Source organism: Clytia hemisphaerica, unplaced genomic scaffold (assembly GCF_902728285.1).
Source record: "Clytia hemisphaerica strain Z4C2 unplaced genomic scaffold, Clytia hemisphaerica genome assembly, whole genome shotgun sequence".
Lineage (NCBI taxonomy): Eukaryota > Metazoa > Cnidaria > Hydrozoa > Leptothecata > Clytiidae > Clytia > Clytia hemisphaerica.
In genome coordinates, this window is record NW_027103889.1 from 165,871 (window position 1) to 185,068 (window position 19,198).

A 19,198-nucleotide genomic window follows, 5' to 3' on the forward strand; every position below is an offset into this window, starting at 1 on the left:
TTGGATATCTTCATTTTATATAACTTCTTGACAATATATAAGAATATATAAATTAATAAACTTTTGGAACGCAAAAAAATAGTTTTGTATGTACATGAAATGTTTTTGACAAAAGAATAACTTTGTCAATTTATAGTTATGGGTAGTTAAGTAATAGAGGGACTATTACTGACTTTTTGAAACCCTTTTGCCTGAACCATTAGTCTTCTTTAAGAACCTGCTCTTTCCAAGCTGGCACACAACGTTTTTTCAACGTTTATCTGACGTTTTATGGATGTTATGACAATAGATAAACGTGGAAACAGCGTTGAGTGCCAGACGGGATATTTCCACTCAGAATTAAAATTTAATTGATTAGATCAAATTAGACTTTTTGTGAATAAATAAAAGCTATTTTTAAATTTAAGAGCTTTAAAAAATCAAATTGGTAAATGAACGAAAAGTTTCTTTTTTTTAATTAGGTGGTTTTTGGAAATCAATAAATAAATTTCTAATTTACCGTACCTGTATTGAACTCTTCTTCATGAAAAGATAATGTAAATTTCGGTTTGTTACGGTTATGCACCATTTTCTGTGCCTGGCACATTTTCTCGCAAGTCACTTATACTGCCTTTGTACACCCTTTCTCACAGCCCTTGTTGGACCTTTTTCCTACTCTTGTTTCCCGAATAGACGTCCCCCCGCTAATTGTTTAGAAAAAAAAATCCATGCCCCCCCCGCTCTTATTAAGACCCCCCGCTAATTAAATTCGAATGATTCAATATTTTATTACAGTGTAGATAGACCTTAAACTTGTTAAAATTTCCCTTTTTGTCCTTATTGGTTCATATTTTACGTGTTCATTTGCTAAAGTTTCTTAATTGTTGCTGAAATTGATATCAGTTAAAAAAAATTCTGTCTTCAAATTACCCCCACCCCCTCTTATTCCATCCCCCCCCCCGCATATTAGAATTTAGAAAATTTTCCTACCCCCCTGCTTAATCGGACCACCCCCCCCCCCCCCCCCCCCCCCCCCCCGTCTATTTGGGAGACAAGAGTATGGGGATAAGAATTTCTATTTAAAATGGGTCTGTGAGACAGGGCTGCCTTTGTGGTGGACTGATGCTCTATCTTTGGCAGACAAAATGCCAAATTACATCACGAGCAACGCTTATCTCGTTTTCAAAAAATTACTAAGGTATTAAATCTATTTACAAAAATAACTTGAAGATTCAAGAGATGTTATCACCTTGGAAATGATTTTAAAACGAGGCTATCGTTACACTCAAAGTAACCTATGAAACGACCTATACAATGGTATGCTCCTGTTTTTTGATAATCTAGTACTAGAAAAATAATTTATTTAGACGAAACAGACAAACACACGGTAAGATCTCTCAAGTTACAGAAACCATCCAGGCATTAGGCATCAAACAGACCAACTTCACCGGTATTTAGTATTGTCATCAAACTTCAATTCCGACTGTAGTCTTACCATTCTCGTGAACAGCTATTTTGGTATTTAAGGCCTTCTTTGCACCATGTTTCTCTGAAGGTTTGCTTACACTACCATTCTTATTGGATACTTTTTGTGTTTTTGTAGATTTGGTGTTGTTGTTATCGCGGGTCTGTTTTTTATCACTTTCGTTTTTCGACGATGATTGGCTGGTCTGTGTTTTTGTTTTTTTCGGTGACGTATTATTTATTTGTTTGCTTGTATTGTTACTATTACTGTTTTTAAGATTTTTGGTATTTTGCATGGATTCTGTTTTTTGTTCTGATGTATTTGGATGTAATGTTTTGTTTGGGAGTTTTCCTCCTTTTTTTGAAGTCTGTTGTGTGGGTGACGTGGCGCTATTTTGCTGATCTTCTTCGTCGTACGACGTCGGAAGGTACTTCAATACACGGACGAATTCTAAAGACAGAAAGATTTAAGTTCATCTAATGTTTCCAGCTCACCCAAATAGAGACTTATACACATTGGTAATTTTGCGTTCTTTCAAACCACACGTAGTTAATTCCCGTGACAAACAAGGAGGAATGAATCTGTAAGGGTGGTACAGTCCCTTGCGGTTGGGGTTGTGGACGGCGAAATATGTCGTTCTTTGATAGTTAGGGTTAGGGTTTGTTGTTCTTTTTATCGCTTTTAATAGTTATTTTTCGTTCTTTTTAGATTGTTTGGAAACGTTAGATGAACAGTCTCTAAAGGGTGCCAAAATTATAACTTTTTATGAGTTTTTCTTTAACAGTTTGTTACGAAAATGACTTTGAACACTTTTTTTCAAGAGACGAGGGAATGGTAAATTAATTGAATGACAAGATTAAGGCCAAGCCTAACAAAAACTTGGAATACACCAATCAATTTAGACTAAGCTGATGCCAGTGTCAGCAAACTATGGTATGGTCAGTACAATTAGTTTTGTGAGGAAGTGGCGTGGTCATTGAAATCAGTTTTGTGAGACAAGGGTGTTGTTATTATCATTCTTGGTTCTCTGATACTGGGGTGTGGTTAGTACAGTTAGTTCTATGGGACAACGAGACAGGGGTGTGGGTAACGAAAATAGTTCTGCGAAAATAGATGCGGTTAGTGAAATTAGTCATACAGGGTGTAGTTAGTGCACTTGTTCCTGTAAATGAAGGGTGTGGCTCTGTTTGTAAGATGTGTCATTGTTTTATTCAATTTGGTGGAACCAAGCCCCTTGCAATTAGCTTTCAATGAGATAGTAGAGATTTAGTTAAAATCCTCAGATTTTTTTTCGAGATATAGAGGTATAACCAGTCAGTACAACTAGTTCTGGGAGACAGGGGCGTGGCAAGTACAACTAGTTCTGTGAGACAAGGGCGTGGTCAGTGCAACTAGTTCTGTGAGACAGGGGCGTGGTCAGTGCAACTAGTTCTGTGAGACAGGGGCGTGGCTAGTGCAACTAGTTCTGTGAAATTGGGGCGTGGTCAGTGCAACTAGTTCTGTGAAATAGGGGCGTGGTCAGTGCAACTAGTTCTGTGAGACAGGGGCGTGGTCAATGCAACTAGTTCTGTGAGACAGGGGCGTGGTCAGTGCAATTAGTTCTGGGAGACAGGGGCGTGGTCAGTGCAACTAGTTCTGTGAGACAGGGGCGTGGTCAGTGCAGTGCAACTAGTTCTGTGAGACAGGGGCGTGGCTAGTGCAACTAGTTCTGTGAAATAGGGGCGTGGTCAGTGCAACTAGTTCTGTGAAATAGGGGCGTGGTCAGTGCAACTAGTTCTGTGAGACAGGGGCGTGGTCAATGCAACTAGTTCTGTGAGACAGGGGCGTGGTCAGTGCAACTAGTTCTGTGAGAAAGGGGCGTGGCCAGTGCAACTAGTTCTGGGAGACAGGGGCGTGGTCAGTGCAACTAGTTCTGTGAGACAGGGGCGTGGTCAGTGCAACTAGTTCTGTGAAATAGGGGCGTGGTCAGTGCAACTAGTTCTGTGAGACAGGGGCGTGGTCAGTGCAACTAGTTCTGTGAGACAGGGGCGTGGTCAGTGCAACTAGTTCTGTGAGAAAGGGGCGTGGCCAGTGCAACTAGTTCTGTGAGACAGGGGCGTGGTCAGTGCAACTAGTTCTCTGAGACAGGGGCGTGGCTAATGCAACTAGTTCTGTGAAATAGGGGCGTGGTCAGTGCAACTAGTTCTGTGAGACAGGGGCGTGGTCAGTGCAACTAGTTTTGTTAAATAGGGACGTGGTCAGTGCAACTTGTTTTGTGAAATAGGGGCGTGGTCAGTGCAGCTAGTTCTGGAAGACAGGGGCGTGGTCAGTGCAACTAGTTCTGTGAGACAGGGGTGTGGTCATTGTTCTAACTCACCGTCAATATCAACATTATTGTTTCTATCGGAATTGAAAAAAGATAAGAGATCTTCAATATCGTTCGATGTGAGGCCACGATCAAGTGACATGACGTCACAAAGTTGTGTTTTGTTCAAATATCCAGTCCCTCTGTGGTCAAACACGTGAAATAAATATTTTGCCGTCTCTTCAAAATTTGTTGTATGTCGTGCAACCAAGTAAAGGAATTCAGAAAATTCTATCAAACCATTTCCTATGGTGAGAAAATAAAAAAGAATAAAGGGCTGATATTAACTGCTTCAGCAATACATACTTTTAAATCAAAAAAATAATCTTTGAATAAGACTTCATTGGATTCTATGATAAATGAAAAGTTGATGGATGTATGCAACGAACTCCTCACTTACTAAGATGAAACTAGTAGCAGAACCTTGAATATATCTCTTAGTGAGTGAGGCCACACTTACGGTCTGCGTCCACTTCATTTAACATATCATCATATTCATCTTCAGTGGGATTTTGCCCCAAAGATCTCATCACGGTTAGGAAAGATTTTCGCGAGATGTATCCATTGCGTTGTTTGTCGTATAAACCGAATGCTTCTTTCACCTCTGTTTGATAGATAGGAAAGTTTAACACTAGCAACATGTATACGTTTTTCCTATAACAACGATCTATATAAGAACACAAGGATTCAATAGCCCAAATATTGAGAACAAGTTAAGAACATCTAAGGATTTACGGAATATCAAACACCAAAATTGCATAATATACTCAAAAAATTAGAAATATTTAATAACATTCTTAGCCTTATAAAGTTAAGAAACCCGAAGATTTCAAAAGCTTTGGATTTTGCTGTGAAACAATATGTGCAGGTTTTTACTGTTGGTGTTGTCGGTGATTTATGCTTGCTCTAAATTATAGTGAATGTTACCTGAGATTTCTGCATCTGTGAAATTAATTAGCTAGAAAGTAAAAAGTGGAAAAGAAAATAAACCGGTTGTAGACCTTCAGCCTGTCAGTTCCGAAACAACAGTTGACACTCTCTAATTCGACGTTCTACTTTTCGATAGACTCCCTTATTCGATGAAATTTAAAGTCCCCATCAACAAAAAAACTCTCATAAACGACGCTCCCTTATTCGATGAAAACCCAATTCTCCTTGAAGATCGAATTAGAGAGCATCAACTGTATTGCAATCAAGTTAATTGTGGTAGAAAAATATGGAATCGATGTTTGTTGTTCAGGAATACGATCAAACTTTCTTTCAAGAGGAAGAGTAATCAGAGTATTCCCATTTTGAAACAGGATCAGGCCCTTACAGTACACCCCTTCTCAAATGCCCAGTAGGATTTTTTTCAGCCAGTGAGGATAAAAATAACGGACTGAAACTCAATGGGGGTTGATATTTCATTTTCTTTTATGGCTAAGTCAGATAATTCAGTGTGGATGGGAAAAATAGCATAATATTTAGAAGTGTGGATTGGTTTATTTGATTATTTTCAGTGGGAACAAAAATTAGAGGATAATTTTCCACTGGGGACGATATTTTGGACAATTTTTCCAATGGGAATGGTTCCCAGTGGGTCTGTGAGAAGGGGATGTAGTATACACAAGAGGACTGCAACAGGGATATGATGAAAAATGGTTTTAACTATATTTAACGTCTTATCAACGTTAAGCTCTAGTTTAGACGGCCGACTTTCTGCCCTGCCTATTCTAATTGTTAGAGTAGGCAGAAAGAGGGCACAAAGTTGGCTGTTAAAATCTTTGCTTGGAAAGGTTTGAAAGAAGACATTGCATTGACGTCAAAAGAGGACTATGCATCACTTTAGACGGCCCACTTTATGCCCTCTTTAATTCACAATTAGAATAGGCAGGGCAAAAAGTGGGCCGTCTAAACTAGAGCTAAGTGAACGTACATTTAACGTGATAAACGTCAAAAGAAGGTAAGCGCAAACTGAACCTACCTCCAACTCCATCTTCAATGAGGGTGGAACGATATAAATATCTGATAAATTGTCTTTGCTGTTACTCTTCATGACTAGTTTATTCTTCGAGAAAAGCATTCCCATAGCAAATACTAATACCCCGAACTGATTGTTACAATTTCGTCAGAATGAATACTTTTCTCTTTTTGTTTGTTTTCATCACCAGTGATTCAAATATCATTTTTTCTTGTCTGAAAAGATATAAAATTTCGATTATAAAATCTAAGAAGAAGTCCCAAGTATTTTTTAATTTAAGACTTCCATCGTCTTAAATCCAAGCGTTTTTGCAAATTTAGATTGAGAGATTTTAAAGTTTAAGACAATGAGTTGGTATTTAACAGTTTTACATCTCAAAAGTTTATTTAGAACAAAATAAGGACGATCCAATACACTACCAGCCCATCCTTTATGAGTTCAATGTGTGACGTCTATATGGAGAGACACATCTTCATACCAAAAATTTATCTAATATACAGATTGTCAAGATTTTGACTTCAAATGAAAAAGAAAGGGAGGTATCCTATTATTCTAAAAGTACTGAAAATTGATTTACATTTAGCCCTCCGGTGTACTTCAAAACAATAAAAGTCTTTTTCATCACCCAGATGGCAAGAAGTCCTTATTTTAGACAAACTTCCCTTATTTCCAAAAAATAAACTTTTAACTTTCAAAATATCACTTTTTAAACCATCAGGATGTTGGTAGGGAAGGCACAGACTTTCCGTTCTAATTCAGAGACTTTTATCAAAACATTAAAGGTTTCATTAAAATTAAGAATAAATAGCTTGAAAAGTGTCTCGGAAAGTGGGTGGTAACATACAGGAACAGTTTGAAGTTTAGCTAATGATTTTCTTAAAAAGAAAAAGATTGTCCAATATATCTTGAAATATTCGACCCAGAACGTTAATGTAATATTGTATTTTGTTGAATATTTAGAATGATTACAATCAATAAAACGAAATTTTTACCAGGTTCATATAGCAGATTTTGAAAAAAAAATCAAGTCAAGGCCATAAAAATTGACTTTTCTTTCTATGGAATCTGTTCCACTCTTTTTGGGACACGCTGTATACCTTTTTACTATTACCAAACAATCGTGCAGATATTTATTTACTATTTGGGACACACTGTACACCTTTTTACTATTACCAAAGATATTTACTATTTGGTATAATACAGAATAAACACTCGCTTATTCAAACGGTTTTCTCTACGCTAAACTATTATATTTTTGTTGGTTTTCCATTGACTATTTGTCGGTTTGGTTTAGTTTTTTAAATTTGTTTTTCATATTTGTTGAGTTTGTTTTGTTGGTTTGTCGGTTTGTCACTTTTGTCCTTTGAGTTGTTGATATGATTTCTTTCTTGGTTTGAACGTTTTTGACTTTTAGCTTACGTTGTTTTGATTAGCTTTTTCAGATTTAACTCAAACTTATTTCCAGTCCCCTTCAATGAAAACACTTTACTCTCTATAATTCGAATCTCTCTGTAATTCGAACAAATAAGATTCCCCGTTCGAGTTCGAATTAGCGAGAGTCAACTGTAGTAAGGTGCGAGGGTTGCATTTCCATCATTTTGGTAGATTGATTCCAACAACAATTATTCATTTTCTTGAACAAAATATGGAAATGTTTTCAACACCTACAACAACACCCCTCTGTCACAGACCCACTGAGACCCCAGCCCTACTTGAAGATTCGGCAAATTGCAAATATTTCGTCCCCGGTGGGAAAATACTCTGGAATTTCAGCCCCACTGGGAAATTGACTTTGATTTCATCCCCACTCGAAATTCAATGTTTAAAAATTGCACTCCAAAACCATCCCTACTGGTTTTTTGAGCTCGGAAAAATAGAATTTCTATCCCCACTGAGGAAAAGTTCCACCAGGGCTGTGAGACGAGGATGTCCTACATTACAAGTCTTGGTATGTACAATACTAGAAAAATGTTCTGAATGAATTCTGAAATTCTGATTTTGTATTAAGAATATCCATGATGAAATTAGAAAAACACTATTCTTATAAAAAAATATATTGCTATGAAATAAATGAAACCAAACCGACTCTGGCATTGCCTTGAAGCTCCATAATCTCCGAATATCCACTAAACTTTTTCGAATCTATGTCTTTATCCGAAGCTTCCATGATTTTGATCGAATCAGTTGGTTTTATTTACCTGGAGAAAGATCACCACTCTATTTAAAGCCTTAAGTTTCGCAAGCTAAACTTGCCCAAATTGCACACGGCCATCTTGTTTCGAAAACTTTCTTTAAGTATAATGACAATAAAAAGTCGACAGATTTATGTCCCTTCTTTTTCACTAGTGTATCCCCGCAAAAATGAAGTAATAAAATAGATCTTCAAATTTCGAAAATTTCTCTTTTTTTTACAGATTTGTTTATTTTTCCAATCTCCCGTCTGTTCTCTGCTTCATTTCTTTCTACTTTAATTTTTTTTTCGCTTTTTTTGCAAAAAAAGATATCCTTAATGGGTTTATCCCTGCAGATTTAGTTGAAAAATAATTTTCCCCCTCCTTTCTTATGAATACATCATTGGCTTTTTGAGGTCTCCCTTTCTTTGATTTATCTTTTTGTTACAAAAAAAATTGAAGAAAATTGGTTTTTGAAAAATAAGACTTTCTCTACTACTTTAATTTGTTTTCCAGCCCTCTCTACTCGAAATATTCATTAGTATTTTTCTAAAACAATATAATATTTTTAATGAATCAAATTTGATAGAAGCCCTCCCTCTTCAAAAGTCCTGAAAATAGTTTATATTAAAGTTTAAGTTTTCAAAAATCATATTCCCGGTGCCAAACTTAATGCTGTAACTTTTGACCACTTGATTTAAAATGGTATGAATTAATGTTTTATACTGAAAGTAACAAAACTTTTGTCTAACCCCAAACTAAAAGCTTTCATACCAGTTTGAAGCTTTGGGTTAAAGAAATATTAAAAATTTTCACATTTTTCAAAAAGATTTTGCGCCCAGAAAAGGAAAATATTCAGAGTCGTTAATACCAAATCCTTAACCTGTAGGTTTTTAGTACCATTGAGTTTAAAGCCCCGAAGAGGCTAGAGATGAAACTTTAACCTTTCTCAAGCAAGAAAAGATGTGAAGTCTTAAGATTTGCGCCGCAATTAGAATGACAGATTGAATCTAGCTCTTTCTTTATTTTTATGCGACTTATTATTCGAAATCTGGCGATAGGTTTTCCTATCAATTTGGCAGTTTCGCGAGTAAACACAAGGTTTTCCGTACCATTAGAAACAAACCATTTCCAATCTAATGCTGGTTATCTCGGGAAAAATAGTGGAAAGATTCCGAAAAAGTGACAAGAATCTTAGTGCAGAAATGGTAAAATTATAAAAACGACGGTGCTATACCCCAAATACACCCAAAAATCAAATGTTAATGACATATAATGAACAATGATCACAGTAAGCCTATAATAGCTACATGAACTTCATCCTCTTCGTTCTTCTTTTGTTCTTCTTTATTACTCTCGAAAAAAAATGAATTTTTTAGATGTAAATAGAAATTTGTGTAATCTGATAGAACACTTGTATTTTTATATTAGAATTGTTGATTGAGAATTGAGAATGGTGATACCACCGAAATACCGAAATATATTGCTTGATTGTTTTTAAATTTTTAAACTTTCTTCTTCCTCTTCGTTCTCTTTAGGAACCTACCCTATCATTTCTAGATATCAAGGTTTAGATGCAAATCAATCTAGACGCAAAAAATCTTCATCCAAAACCTTCTTAAAATGATGTATCCTCCTCGGGAGCCTTAAAAAAAAAAATTAATTTGCAACAAAATTCGAAACACGATAATGGCCTAAAAAGAGCATCACAAAAAAGATATTTTCCAAAAAAATAGCAATCAATGAGAATATATCTTAAGCCATCTCCAGGATGCAAAACACAAACTCGTCTTAGACGTGACTGTATCACAAGAAACTCGTTCAAAAAACCTTTTAAAAGGGGCTCTCAGATAGTGTAATCTTTTAAAACACGATACACTTAAGTTTTGACTGTAAGAAACTTTGTTACAAGGTATACATTATAGTCTTGAAATCAAGCTTCCTGTGGTAAAAAAGGAATGTTTATTTTAAAACACACCTAATTCATGTAAAAACAGCAAATCTCCAATAATGTAAACACTATGAGTCATATACAAACAAAAATACCTTTCGAAACGCAGTCAAAAGTCTTTCAGTTCAAAGACTTGAGCTAATTTCTTTGGTCTCGCTTCACTCAAGGGATATTATTTCGTACGCTAGCTATGAAAGTTGATTCAGGGATATGTCCTAGTTTTAGCCTGGGAATCCAAGCGTTAAACTTTATTCACAGTCTTATTTATGATGTTTTTGCTGCTTGTTTAACGCTTGGCGCAGGTAACTTCCCTGCAATGCAATTTCAGTTTGATTGGCTAGATTTCCGCGTATTACTAAGCAGTGCTTTTCGTGCACATTTTGATAATTTCGATGCGTGCGCACAATTTATGGAAAAAGATGACTTACCAGAAAAAAAGAAAACAAATGAAAATGAAAATATAGATTTATATTTATAAATAAAATGGCTGTTGACTGGAAGTCTAAATGCATGTGGCAGATGTTTTGATGTGGTTTTCAGTAGTTTTGAAAGTTTTTAGAGCTTGTTAAAGAGTTTTTATGGTACGTTGATTATTCTGGGTTTCAAAAGTTCAGGAAGTCTGTCAATAAGGGCTAACACAGAGACTGTTTTAAACATTCTGTATCAGACAAAACTACCTGCACCATGCTCTATAATTTTAGAACTAGAAATTTATCCAAACATTGGTATTTCCTCAAAGTCTATAACCTCCTTTCGCTAACAAAATTGAAACAACGCTCATGTGGCACACGTCATTTTAACAACCACGTTATTTCTTGTTATGGACTTTCCATGGACGCTGTGTGCCATTTGGCGATGGAGTCCATCTTTTGGTTCCAATCTGGTCAATTGAAATCCATGCCACTGCATCTCTCATCATAAGACAGATCTCCATTTAACAGGCTTTCTTACAAAAGCGAATCATTTTCCCAATATACCTCTCAAATGACACTTGAGAGAGGATGACGTGACACAAAGCTCATGTTCACCCTACCTACAGCAATCCGTTAAATCAAAAATAGAGACGACACGAAAAAAGAGAAAAGTTTTTTAAAGCTCTTTCTGGATTAAGATTATCCGCGTAATCTAATTTAAATTTGTTACATATTAAAAAGAATCATACATAAAGCCCGATTGAATTATAACATTCATATGGATACATAAGCCAGACATTATGTTAATTCATTCCAAGGTCAATGTTCGTTGAAGGGATACTAAGCACGGGAAAGCCGATACTAAGACAAATCTCTAAGTCTAAGACAAATCACTATCTAAGAAATAAGCCCAAAGTCGAAGAAAATTCGCAAACGGGCTTTTTTGCCGAAAAGAAAGCTTACAGCCGGTAGAGTTTGCCAGTTTTCGAAACTCTCCCGATTTTTTTATTTTTCAGTTTACCGCCATACCACCGCCATATTTTCCCGCCTTTAGTATCACTGTAATGGACGATAACATCGTCTAAGCCGATACCTGCAGTACATTGGAGTCTAGTCTCCTACAACTAGAATGTCTATCCTTAACTGGAACAAGTTTTATGTCCCCCTCAGTTAACAATAATACAATAATGACCGGTTAGTGAGGGCTGTACTGAGAAATATTGCCCGAGGTCAAGTAACGACCGAGCTTGCGAGGTTGTTGCGTTGACTGAGGGCAATATTTTCAGTACAGCCCGAAAAAACCGGTCATTATTGTATTTGTTAACCGTTTCCTTCAGCTTCGATTGATTTTGAGCGCTTTATCCAGGAAAAATAGCGAAATAAAGCAGAAAAACAAGTGAAAAGAGATAAAAAATTGCTATAATTTCTGACGTCAGAAATAAAAAATGAGAGAAATGATGTCAACGCACTGTTCATTTTCCTTTGAAAAAGTGACGTCACAATAAATTTTCCTAACGACGGGCAACTCTGGACAATGTAGGCCCGTCGTCATGCGAAAAGAACCAATTGCATTGCGCAAAAAGTCATGTAGCCCGCTTCGAAAAAGTAACCGGTTAACAATGCTTCATAAATTTTATTCATTACTCCTTATTTACTTAATTCGAACAGATTTGTGTTATTTCTCGTGAGTGTTCGAGTTATGAAGACTCCACTGTGGTAGAAAAAAAGTCGTGGTAGAAATTCAAAGAAGACCGTCAAATTCTATCGCTGTAAACTTCCTTTGACGGCAAAAACCTTTAACGAAATTTCAATTCGTTGTGGGCTAATTTCTTAGATAATGACGATAGTCTTAGAAAAGTCCAGTGAAATTCGTAAATTAAAACCCTTGTTCGTCTAAGCGCGTGTCATAAACTGTGTCGGAATCTAAACAAAACAGTCTGTTTCAAACTTTCATTTCTAAGAAACACCCCTGTATCAGTGGCCCGGTCAGATTCGCCCCGGTCGATAACCCGGTGTAAAAATCGAGTGAAGAACAATGGAAATCTCAACCCGGGCAAAAAACGAGAACTTTATCAAAAACCCCGACGAAATCTGATTTTTCTAAAGTTAAATAGCACAAACCCAGGGAAAAATCCTGACTTTTGACTTTGCCCGGTATTAAAAAATTACCGATTTTCTTGACCCAGCGACTGAAATCTCTGCTATACTCTACGATATTTCTCATTTCAATGTCACCCCGGTGAACTTTTAAGACCCAATGGATTACTGCAGAAAAGAGCTTCTTTGAAATCGTCAGCCTGCAAACCACCAAAACATTAAGATTCCAGTAGAAAGTCATCTCAAACCTCGAATCTAAGTTCAAACTCATAGAATGATCAAATATCGATTGCTTTTTTGTGATGTAGTCTAAACCTATTTATCAACACACAGGATCTTCAAATCTATTATCAAAAGTCTATAATCCTTTGAAAATCAATGAAAAGGCCCTTGATGAATACTTATGGACTTAAAATCGAAATTTTTCGGCCACAAATCTGAGTGCGTCAATCAAGCTTAAAATACTTTGAGAGGCTTAAGTTAAGGCACTTATTCGACAAACTTGACCACAATTCGTTCATACAAAAGACAATGATCCAATTACAATTGACTTTTCATAGCATGGGCCTTGTATACCTTTAGTCAAGGAAGGGAGAATCTTTGGCTCTTTTACCTTTCTAATGTTGTAACTTTTCTTCAGGTGGTTATTTAGCTATATGTCGTTAAATCCAAAACGAGTACGCAGGTTATCTTTTCAAACCAGTAATGTGTTAAGTTAACGGAATTGTTGACAGCGACAAAGACCACCAGTTCTTTTGAAGCATAAAAAGAAATCATTTTTAGGCTTTCTGATATATCCTAAAATCTTCTAATTCTCTATAAACATTTTAATGGAAATCTTATCGTCGGCGCTTTTAAAACTTCTTTCTCTAGCTCATAACGGTGGTGTTTGAAAGTACTCTTCCGACCAACAGGGACCAAGGTGTGAATTAGAGATTGACTAAATCAACCAAATATCACCAAGGTTCCGATGATAGCTCGTTAAACCCTCTTAGCTGATAAACAGTATTTGAGGATGTCAAGTAAAACGTATGGAGTCGATAGATGAGCCATACCTAGCTATCACTGACTTCTTCCACTAAGTCACCAATCAAACTCAATGACACTGTACTTCACCTTCAAAACTATTGAGAGCAAAATATGAGAATATGTACGCTAATTGCCATGACTGGTGCTGCGGTAACTGCCAGTGATATTCATCTGAAAATGACTTTAACGAAAATGACAGCTTATTGTAAACCAACTAACTTTAAATCTACCATTTCGAAAAATTAAATGTACGGTGGAGATCCCATTGCACCAAAAAATATCAGATTTTTTCTGATTTCTGTACCCTCCTCCTTTGTGGAAGATGAAGATAATATTTTGAGCCAGGAGGAACTTCCCCTTTTTGACCCTGCTTAACCCCTCACCCCGCACAAGTTAAACTCATTGGATTTCACGTGAAAAAAAAGTATTATGACTGTGTCTGAAGTCTTGTTTTTCGAAATCTCTCATGGCTTCGATGTTAAAGGTCATAGAGTTAATATATTATGGTAAATCGTCAAAAGTAAAAAAAACTAGCATGACCAGGCGAGTTCTCGTTTTTTAAACTAATGCGCCATCCATTGTAGCTTGGGTGATTTTTAACAGTTATTTTTATGGTTACCTGAGTGAAAAAGGCTTCTCTAACTTTTTTAAGTCTGTTTTCTTTTCCATTACTTTAGCCCTTTGTGACTCGAACGATGAAAAAATTGCCTCGTTGCTCAAACAAGGTCAATTATATGGGTAAGGATTCTCTCTGTTTTTACCCCTGTCTCCCTGTTGACACCCTGTCTCCCTGTCTCTATGACACTGACACTAACATAGACAGGAGGGGCGCAAAATTTGTGTAGGAGAGCAGATTTTTATGACACCCTAATTGTCTTTTTACATTATGAATAGATAATTAGAGTGTCATAAAAATCTGCTCTCCTACACAAATTTCGCGCCCCTCCTGTCTACGCTACTGTGACACTCCTGACTCAGGTTTCAACTCCTCATTAAAATTTCTCCCTAAAAATACTCCTGTCTTTGGTCTCGATTAACCAGCGACATAGGATTCCTCCTGTTGTCACCCATATCTTAGGTTTCAATGAATTAGTGAAAATTCTTTTACCACTAAGGAAAGAACGAAGAAGCTAAATGTTACTTTTCAAATTCTGTTGCTTATACAGTGAAAAAGTCCGGTGAGATTCTTAACCTTTTTCACAGGATTCTTGTACATCTATTACATGCTATTTTCTGTTCAATTTTATGGGAAGATGAACGAAATTTATGCAGATTTTTCAAGGAAGATGTTGAAAAATATTGATTTCCAGCCATCATTTCTTCGTTATTCCCGATAGATTCGTTCGACGGTGACCTTTGTGAATGGAGATTGAATCTCTCGACCCTTACCACGCTGTGCAAGGTCAATTCGTGAAACACCCACATGTAAATCCTCACTGAGTCTCGTGACCTATCTACGATGGAGGGTCTGAGATCAAAAGTGATACCGTAAAAAGATAATACCCTCTCCTTCCTACAGTTCTTAAAATCTAAAGTTACGCTTTCAAGAAAGTGATCCGTCATTTCTTAATGATGACGGTATAGTTTCTGTTTTGGTTTTGGTTTTGGTTTTGCACTGTTTGAGGTCATTTGACCTCATCTTCAAAGACCTAAATTATGTGCATTTATTTCTCAAGTATTTTGACGAGGAATGAATAACGATTTTGAAATACACCCTGGTGATATTGACTTAACTTATCTAGGATGAGGGACATAGAATGAGAATAAGATGAGATGTTACAAAATCAGCAGAATTACGAGTCGTCATCAAATATTAACCAAACAAGGTTCGACCATCATTCCAGACATGCATAAGAAAACCGTTTTTAACCGTATTGGATGCGGATTTGATTTCAAATTTAATAAAAGCTTGTAAACAAAGTAATTTGTGATATATAGATTAGCTTTAAGCTGTAATACGTTTAATCTTTAGCTGATTAGTTTAATAGTCCAATATACGCTTGCAGAGTATTAAAATGCAGAGCCACTTCAAATGATTTAATTAAACTATACCGTCTTGTCCTGACAAAAAAATGAGATTCAATTCTGTCAAGACAAAACGGGTCTACCGACACATGAAGCGATGTGATAAAGGACAGAAACATTTGAAGTTTATGAAACTTTTTCAAATGCGGAGGCCAGGGTCAGGACCAGGACAAAAACATCATCAAATAACATCCCAAATAAAATAACATAACTCTAGTAAGGTGTCCCTGTTCAAACAAATAAGGGGTTCCAAGATCGTCCCTATTTTCTATTCTAGCTCATGGTCAAATGGCTTGTGATAAACAATCCAAAAGTTTTAGATTTCTGAATAATCTACTTGACATGATGACTGGCTGCTCTTTGCAGAGGACACCCGGTTCCGTATTGAGCGGTCTAGGAGTCGTCTCATTAAAACCGTCTACGCAATGATTTATACTGCGACCAGCTTGCGAGAGACTGACACATAGTTTTTGGATCGGGTGCGTTAAGTCCAGCGTGAACCACTAGGGAACAAAGCCAGCACACTCTCACCTCATCCACGATGGATTGTGGAATCGATACCTAGCACAGCCACCGACAGACTTCTTGAGTTACTGTCTACCCAATTCCCCTCACATGGCATGGGTTGGCCCGGGCGAAGGTACATTCACTTGCCAAGTGAATCACAGCACCGAGCGGGAATTGAACCCCAACCTCCTGGACGGCAGTCAAGATTGATAACCACTACACTACTGCGCCTACTTGACATCATGCATTCTTTATAAGAAACCAATTTTATATGCAACCAAGTTTATAAACAACCAAGTTTAAAAGCAACCAAGTTTAAAAGCAACCAAGTTTACAAGCAACCAAGTTGGTAATGCTCAAAGCCTGAAATTAGCCATTTTAGCACTATTTCGTAATGTATAAGCTTTTTAGATAATCTGACATCGACAGTCAATAGCCTAATAAGCATAAATATGGTACTATATTAGGGTGATCAAAGCAAATTTTCAGAAAATTAGCTAGAAGAATGCTAAGCAACCCAAGCCCTGACCCGAAAATAGGAGTTGCTTATTAAAAAATGTGTACCAATTCATCCTGGGATCCTTGCTCAAATATCTGAATGGACTACACTACATTTAGCAATAAGCTTGACCTTCACAATTCAACATATCGCCAAAAAAATCTTTCAGAGTTGAATCAAATATTTTCATGTTTAGGTGAAATGAAACAAAAATAGCAAAGTTATGTTGAAATTCTATATTCGCAAAGGAAGATGTCGTCTAATTAGCAAATTCTCGCTAACTTCTCAAAGCCTATATTTGAAAACTTGATAATTGAAAGGGTATATTTGAAAAGTTGATAATTGAAAGGGTAAATTCTTCCTTTTGTGTGAAGTATTTCATAAGTCAGTTCCAAAAATATTTTCTTTATTCCATTTTTTGAAGTTTGTATTTATCAATCAAAAAACAATGCTCCGTTTTTCAGAAATCACTTGGTCTCTTGAATGAAGTCAAGATTCTTGAGTTTATGATAACTAACCTGAGACCAGAACATTATTGTTTTCTGCACATCACGGGAAGCTCTAAAGGGATGTGTGAAAACAAACTATCTGATAAATATGCAATCTCAAAATCGGAGGGACCGTGCTCGTTATAAAGTTACGTAATTGTGTTTAAAAATAGAGTGCCGTATCAGAAAATATTTGACTTTTTGGGGGCTGAAATTGTAGGGTATTATTTTTCCACCGGGGATGAAACTTTAGCCAAATTTCCCAGTGGGGGGAGGGCCCAACCGGGTCTGTGACACAAGAATGTATGAAGAGCTATTTCTGTATCATAAATATGGTTATTCTGAAAATAGCTGAAATATATTAAAGCAAGGATTTCGATAGTAAGATTGTGTAAAACTTCGATTTACGCATAATGAAAAGCGTTTTCAAATTAAAATGTTTCCTTCCATTATGACGGAAACTACGGAACTAATGTTCAAATTTTGAAATATAAAGTGTCATAGAAATTATGGAAATTGAATTATGATCTTAGACGGAAAATTACTTGACGGTAATTGCAAATTATAAACAAAAGCTGTATATGAGGCTGTGGGGTCCACCTAATGTTGACTTGACATTTTTTTAGTTTATTCTTTACTTAAAGTTGGGTAAAAAACAATAGAAAATGCAAAAGTAAATTTTAATTAAATGCAACTGTAGTAAGATAAAATTCAGAATAAAATCTAAAATTTGCCTATAAAAAAACACAACTACACGTTTTTTTTTTATTAAAACACCTAAAATTTGGCTGAGCCTGGATGTGCTTATTTTTTTTAGCGATTTTCAGCCTGAAATGTTCTTAGATGCGTTCTTAAATTTTTATTAAATTTAGACTACTCTAAATCGACAATATCATGCAAAATAAAGAGCACTTAAAATTGGTAAAATTTGGGCAATATTTGACTCTTGATTTAGAAAATCCATTCCTAAGTTTGTTTAAAACTGCTTGAAAAGAGGAAAAATTGTAGTTTCTTGTCATTTTTTTCCAAACTGAGGCTGGGCATGTTCTTACGATTCTCTTAATTTTTCGACGAATTTCAGCCTCAATGTTCTTATAAACTGGGTTCTAATAGAAGAAAAAACGTGTATGTACAAATATTACATTTTGATAAAGATCGTTATCATTTAAATCTTTTACAAAGGTATCTACATGATCGTGTGCTTTAATCGAGGAATGATAATATATTCCAAGAAGATACAGCTTTAAATTCCAACGCATTCACACCAAAAAAACAATATATTTTTTATATGAGGGAAGACCAGAACGGAGTTTATAACGTGATTGCAAAATTGTGAATATATACCATCCATAATACGTGGTCCAAGCCCATGGGTAGACTTCAGTAAGAGACGATTTAAGATTTCGAGCATGAATACCTACAGAGTTGCAATCACAATCATGGTCGATGAGATTTTAGTGTATTTTAGCGTTTTTCAAATTTAAAGGTTCGGGCGAGAATTGCTATTTTAGCACTTCCACTTTCTTTCATTGAATATTTCGATTTTAGAGGGGTTTGGTGGCTTCTAGGCTATATTCCAAGCCTTATTCGAGCAAATTTGAGCTTTTAAATCCTGAGATCCTAAGGTCCTAAGTCTTAAGTTAAAACTCTACTTTCCAACTGTAGTTTAAGGCACTTAAAAATCATTTGTGGTATTTAAGATTTCGCCGGGAACTCCACTTTGTCTCAAATATTTTGTCCATAATTGCAGTTAACAAAGTACCATATTTCTAAATTGATTTATTTTTAGAGCACAGAGTAACCTGTGATGGCATTTCCCAGTCGGCACACAACGTCGAAACAACGTCCATTTGACATTCATAACGTCCAAATAACGTTATTTGAACGTTAAAACAACGTTGTGTACCAGCTGTTCTCTATCAGGATACTCCCCCCTTTTCCCATGTCCACAAAACATCCAAACAAGGGGGCAGTAATTAAAGGGTGAGAGCATATAAGAATTTACGAGAAGTTTTGCTTGATCTTATGATAAAAAATTTCTTACCCTTCTTAATGCCCGGAGTTTCTTGTTAGATTTTTTGCATAGTTATGTAACGTGGGAATTGAATGATTGTTTTCTGTCGATTTCTACGCCAAAGATTTTTATAACATCAAATAATTTTCAGGGGTTGGCAACTATTGAGTTGTGTTTAAACCAATCAAGAGCTATTCGTACGTAAACGTAAAAGAATTACTGCAGCCAGAGGACGATAAAGTGTTGTCATCTGCAA

The 19,198-nt window shown here is 36.1% G+C and overlaps 1 protein-coding gene across 1 annotated transcript; it reads right to left on the reverse strand.

Moving 5' to 3' along the window:
* Positions 1-1,015: 1,015 nt before the first annotated feature.
* LOC136808547 (uncharacterized) lies at positions 1,016-5,953 on the reverse strand. The gene is made up of 5 exons (XM_067065074.1): positions 5,752-5,953; positions 4,716-4,746; positions 4,249-4,392; positions 3,801-4,034; positions 1,016-1,894 (listed from the first exon to the last, which is right to left on the reverse strand). Exons 1-5 carry the CDS (start codon positions 5,854-5,856, stop codon positions 1,446-1,448), a joined length of 963 nt encoding a protein of 320 aa, XP_066921175.1. The 5' UTR covers positions 5,857-5,953; the 3' UTR covers positions 1,016-1,445.
* Between the last annotated feature and the right edge of the window lie 13,245 nt (positions 5,954-19,198).

Coding starts and splice junctions, on each gene's coding strand:
- LOC136808547 (XM_067065074.1), bottom strand. CDS start 5,856: ATGGGAATGCTTTTCTCGAAGAATAAACTAGTCATGAAGAGTAACAGC. Junction 4,747..5,751: donor CATTGAAGATGGAGTTGGAG/GTAGGTTCAGTT, acceptor TTTACTTTCTAG/CTAATTAATTTCACAGATGC. Junction 4,393..4,715: donor CACAGATGCAGAAATCTCAG/GTAACATTCACT, acceptor TCTATCAAACAG/AGGTGAAAGAAGCATTCGGT.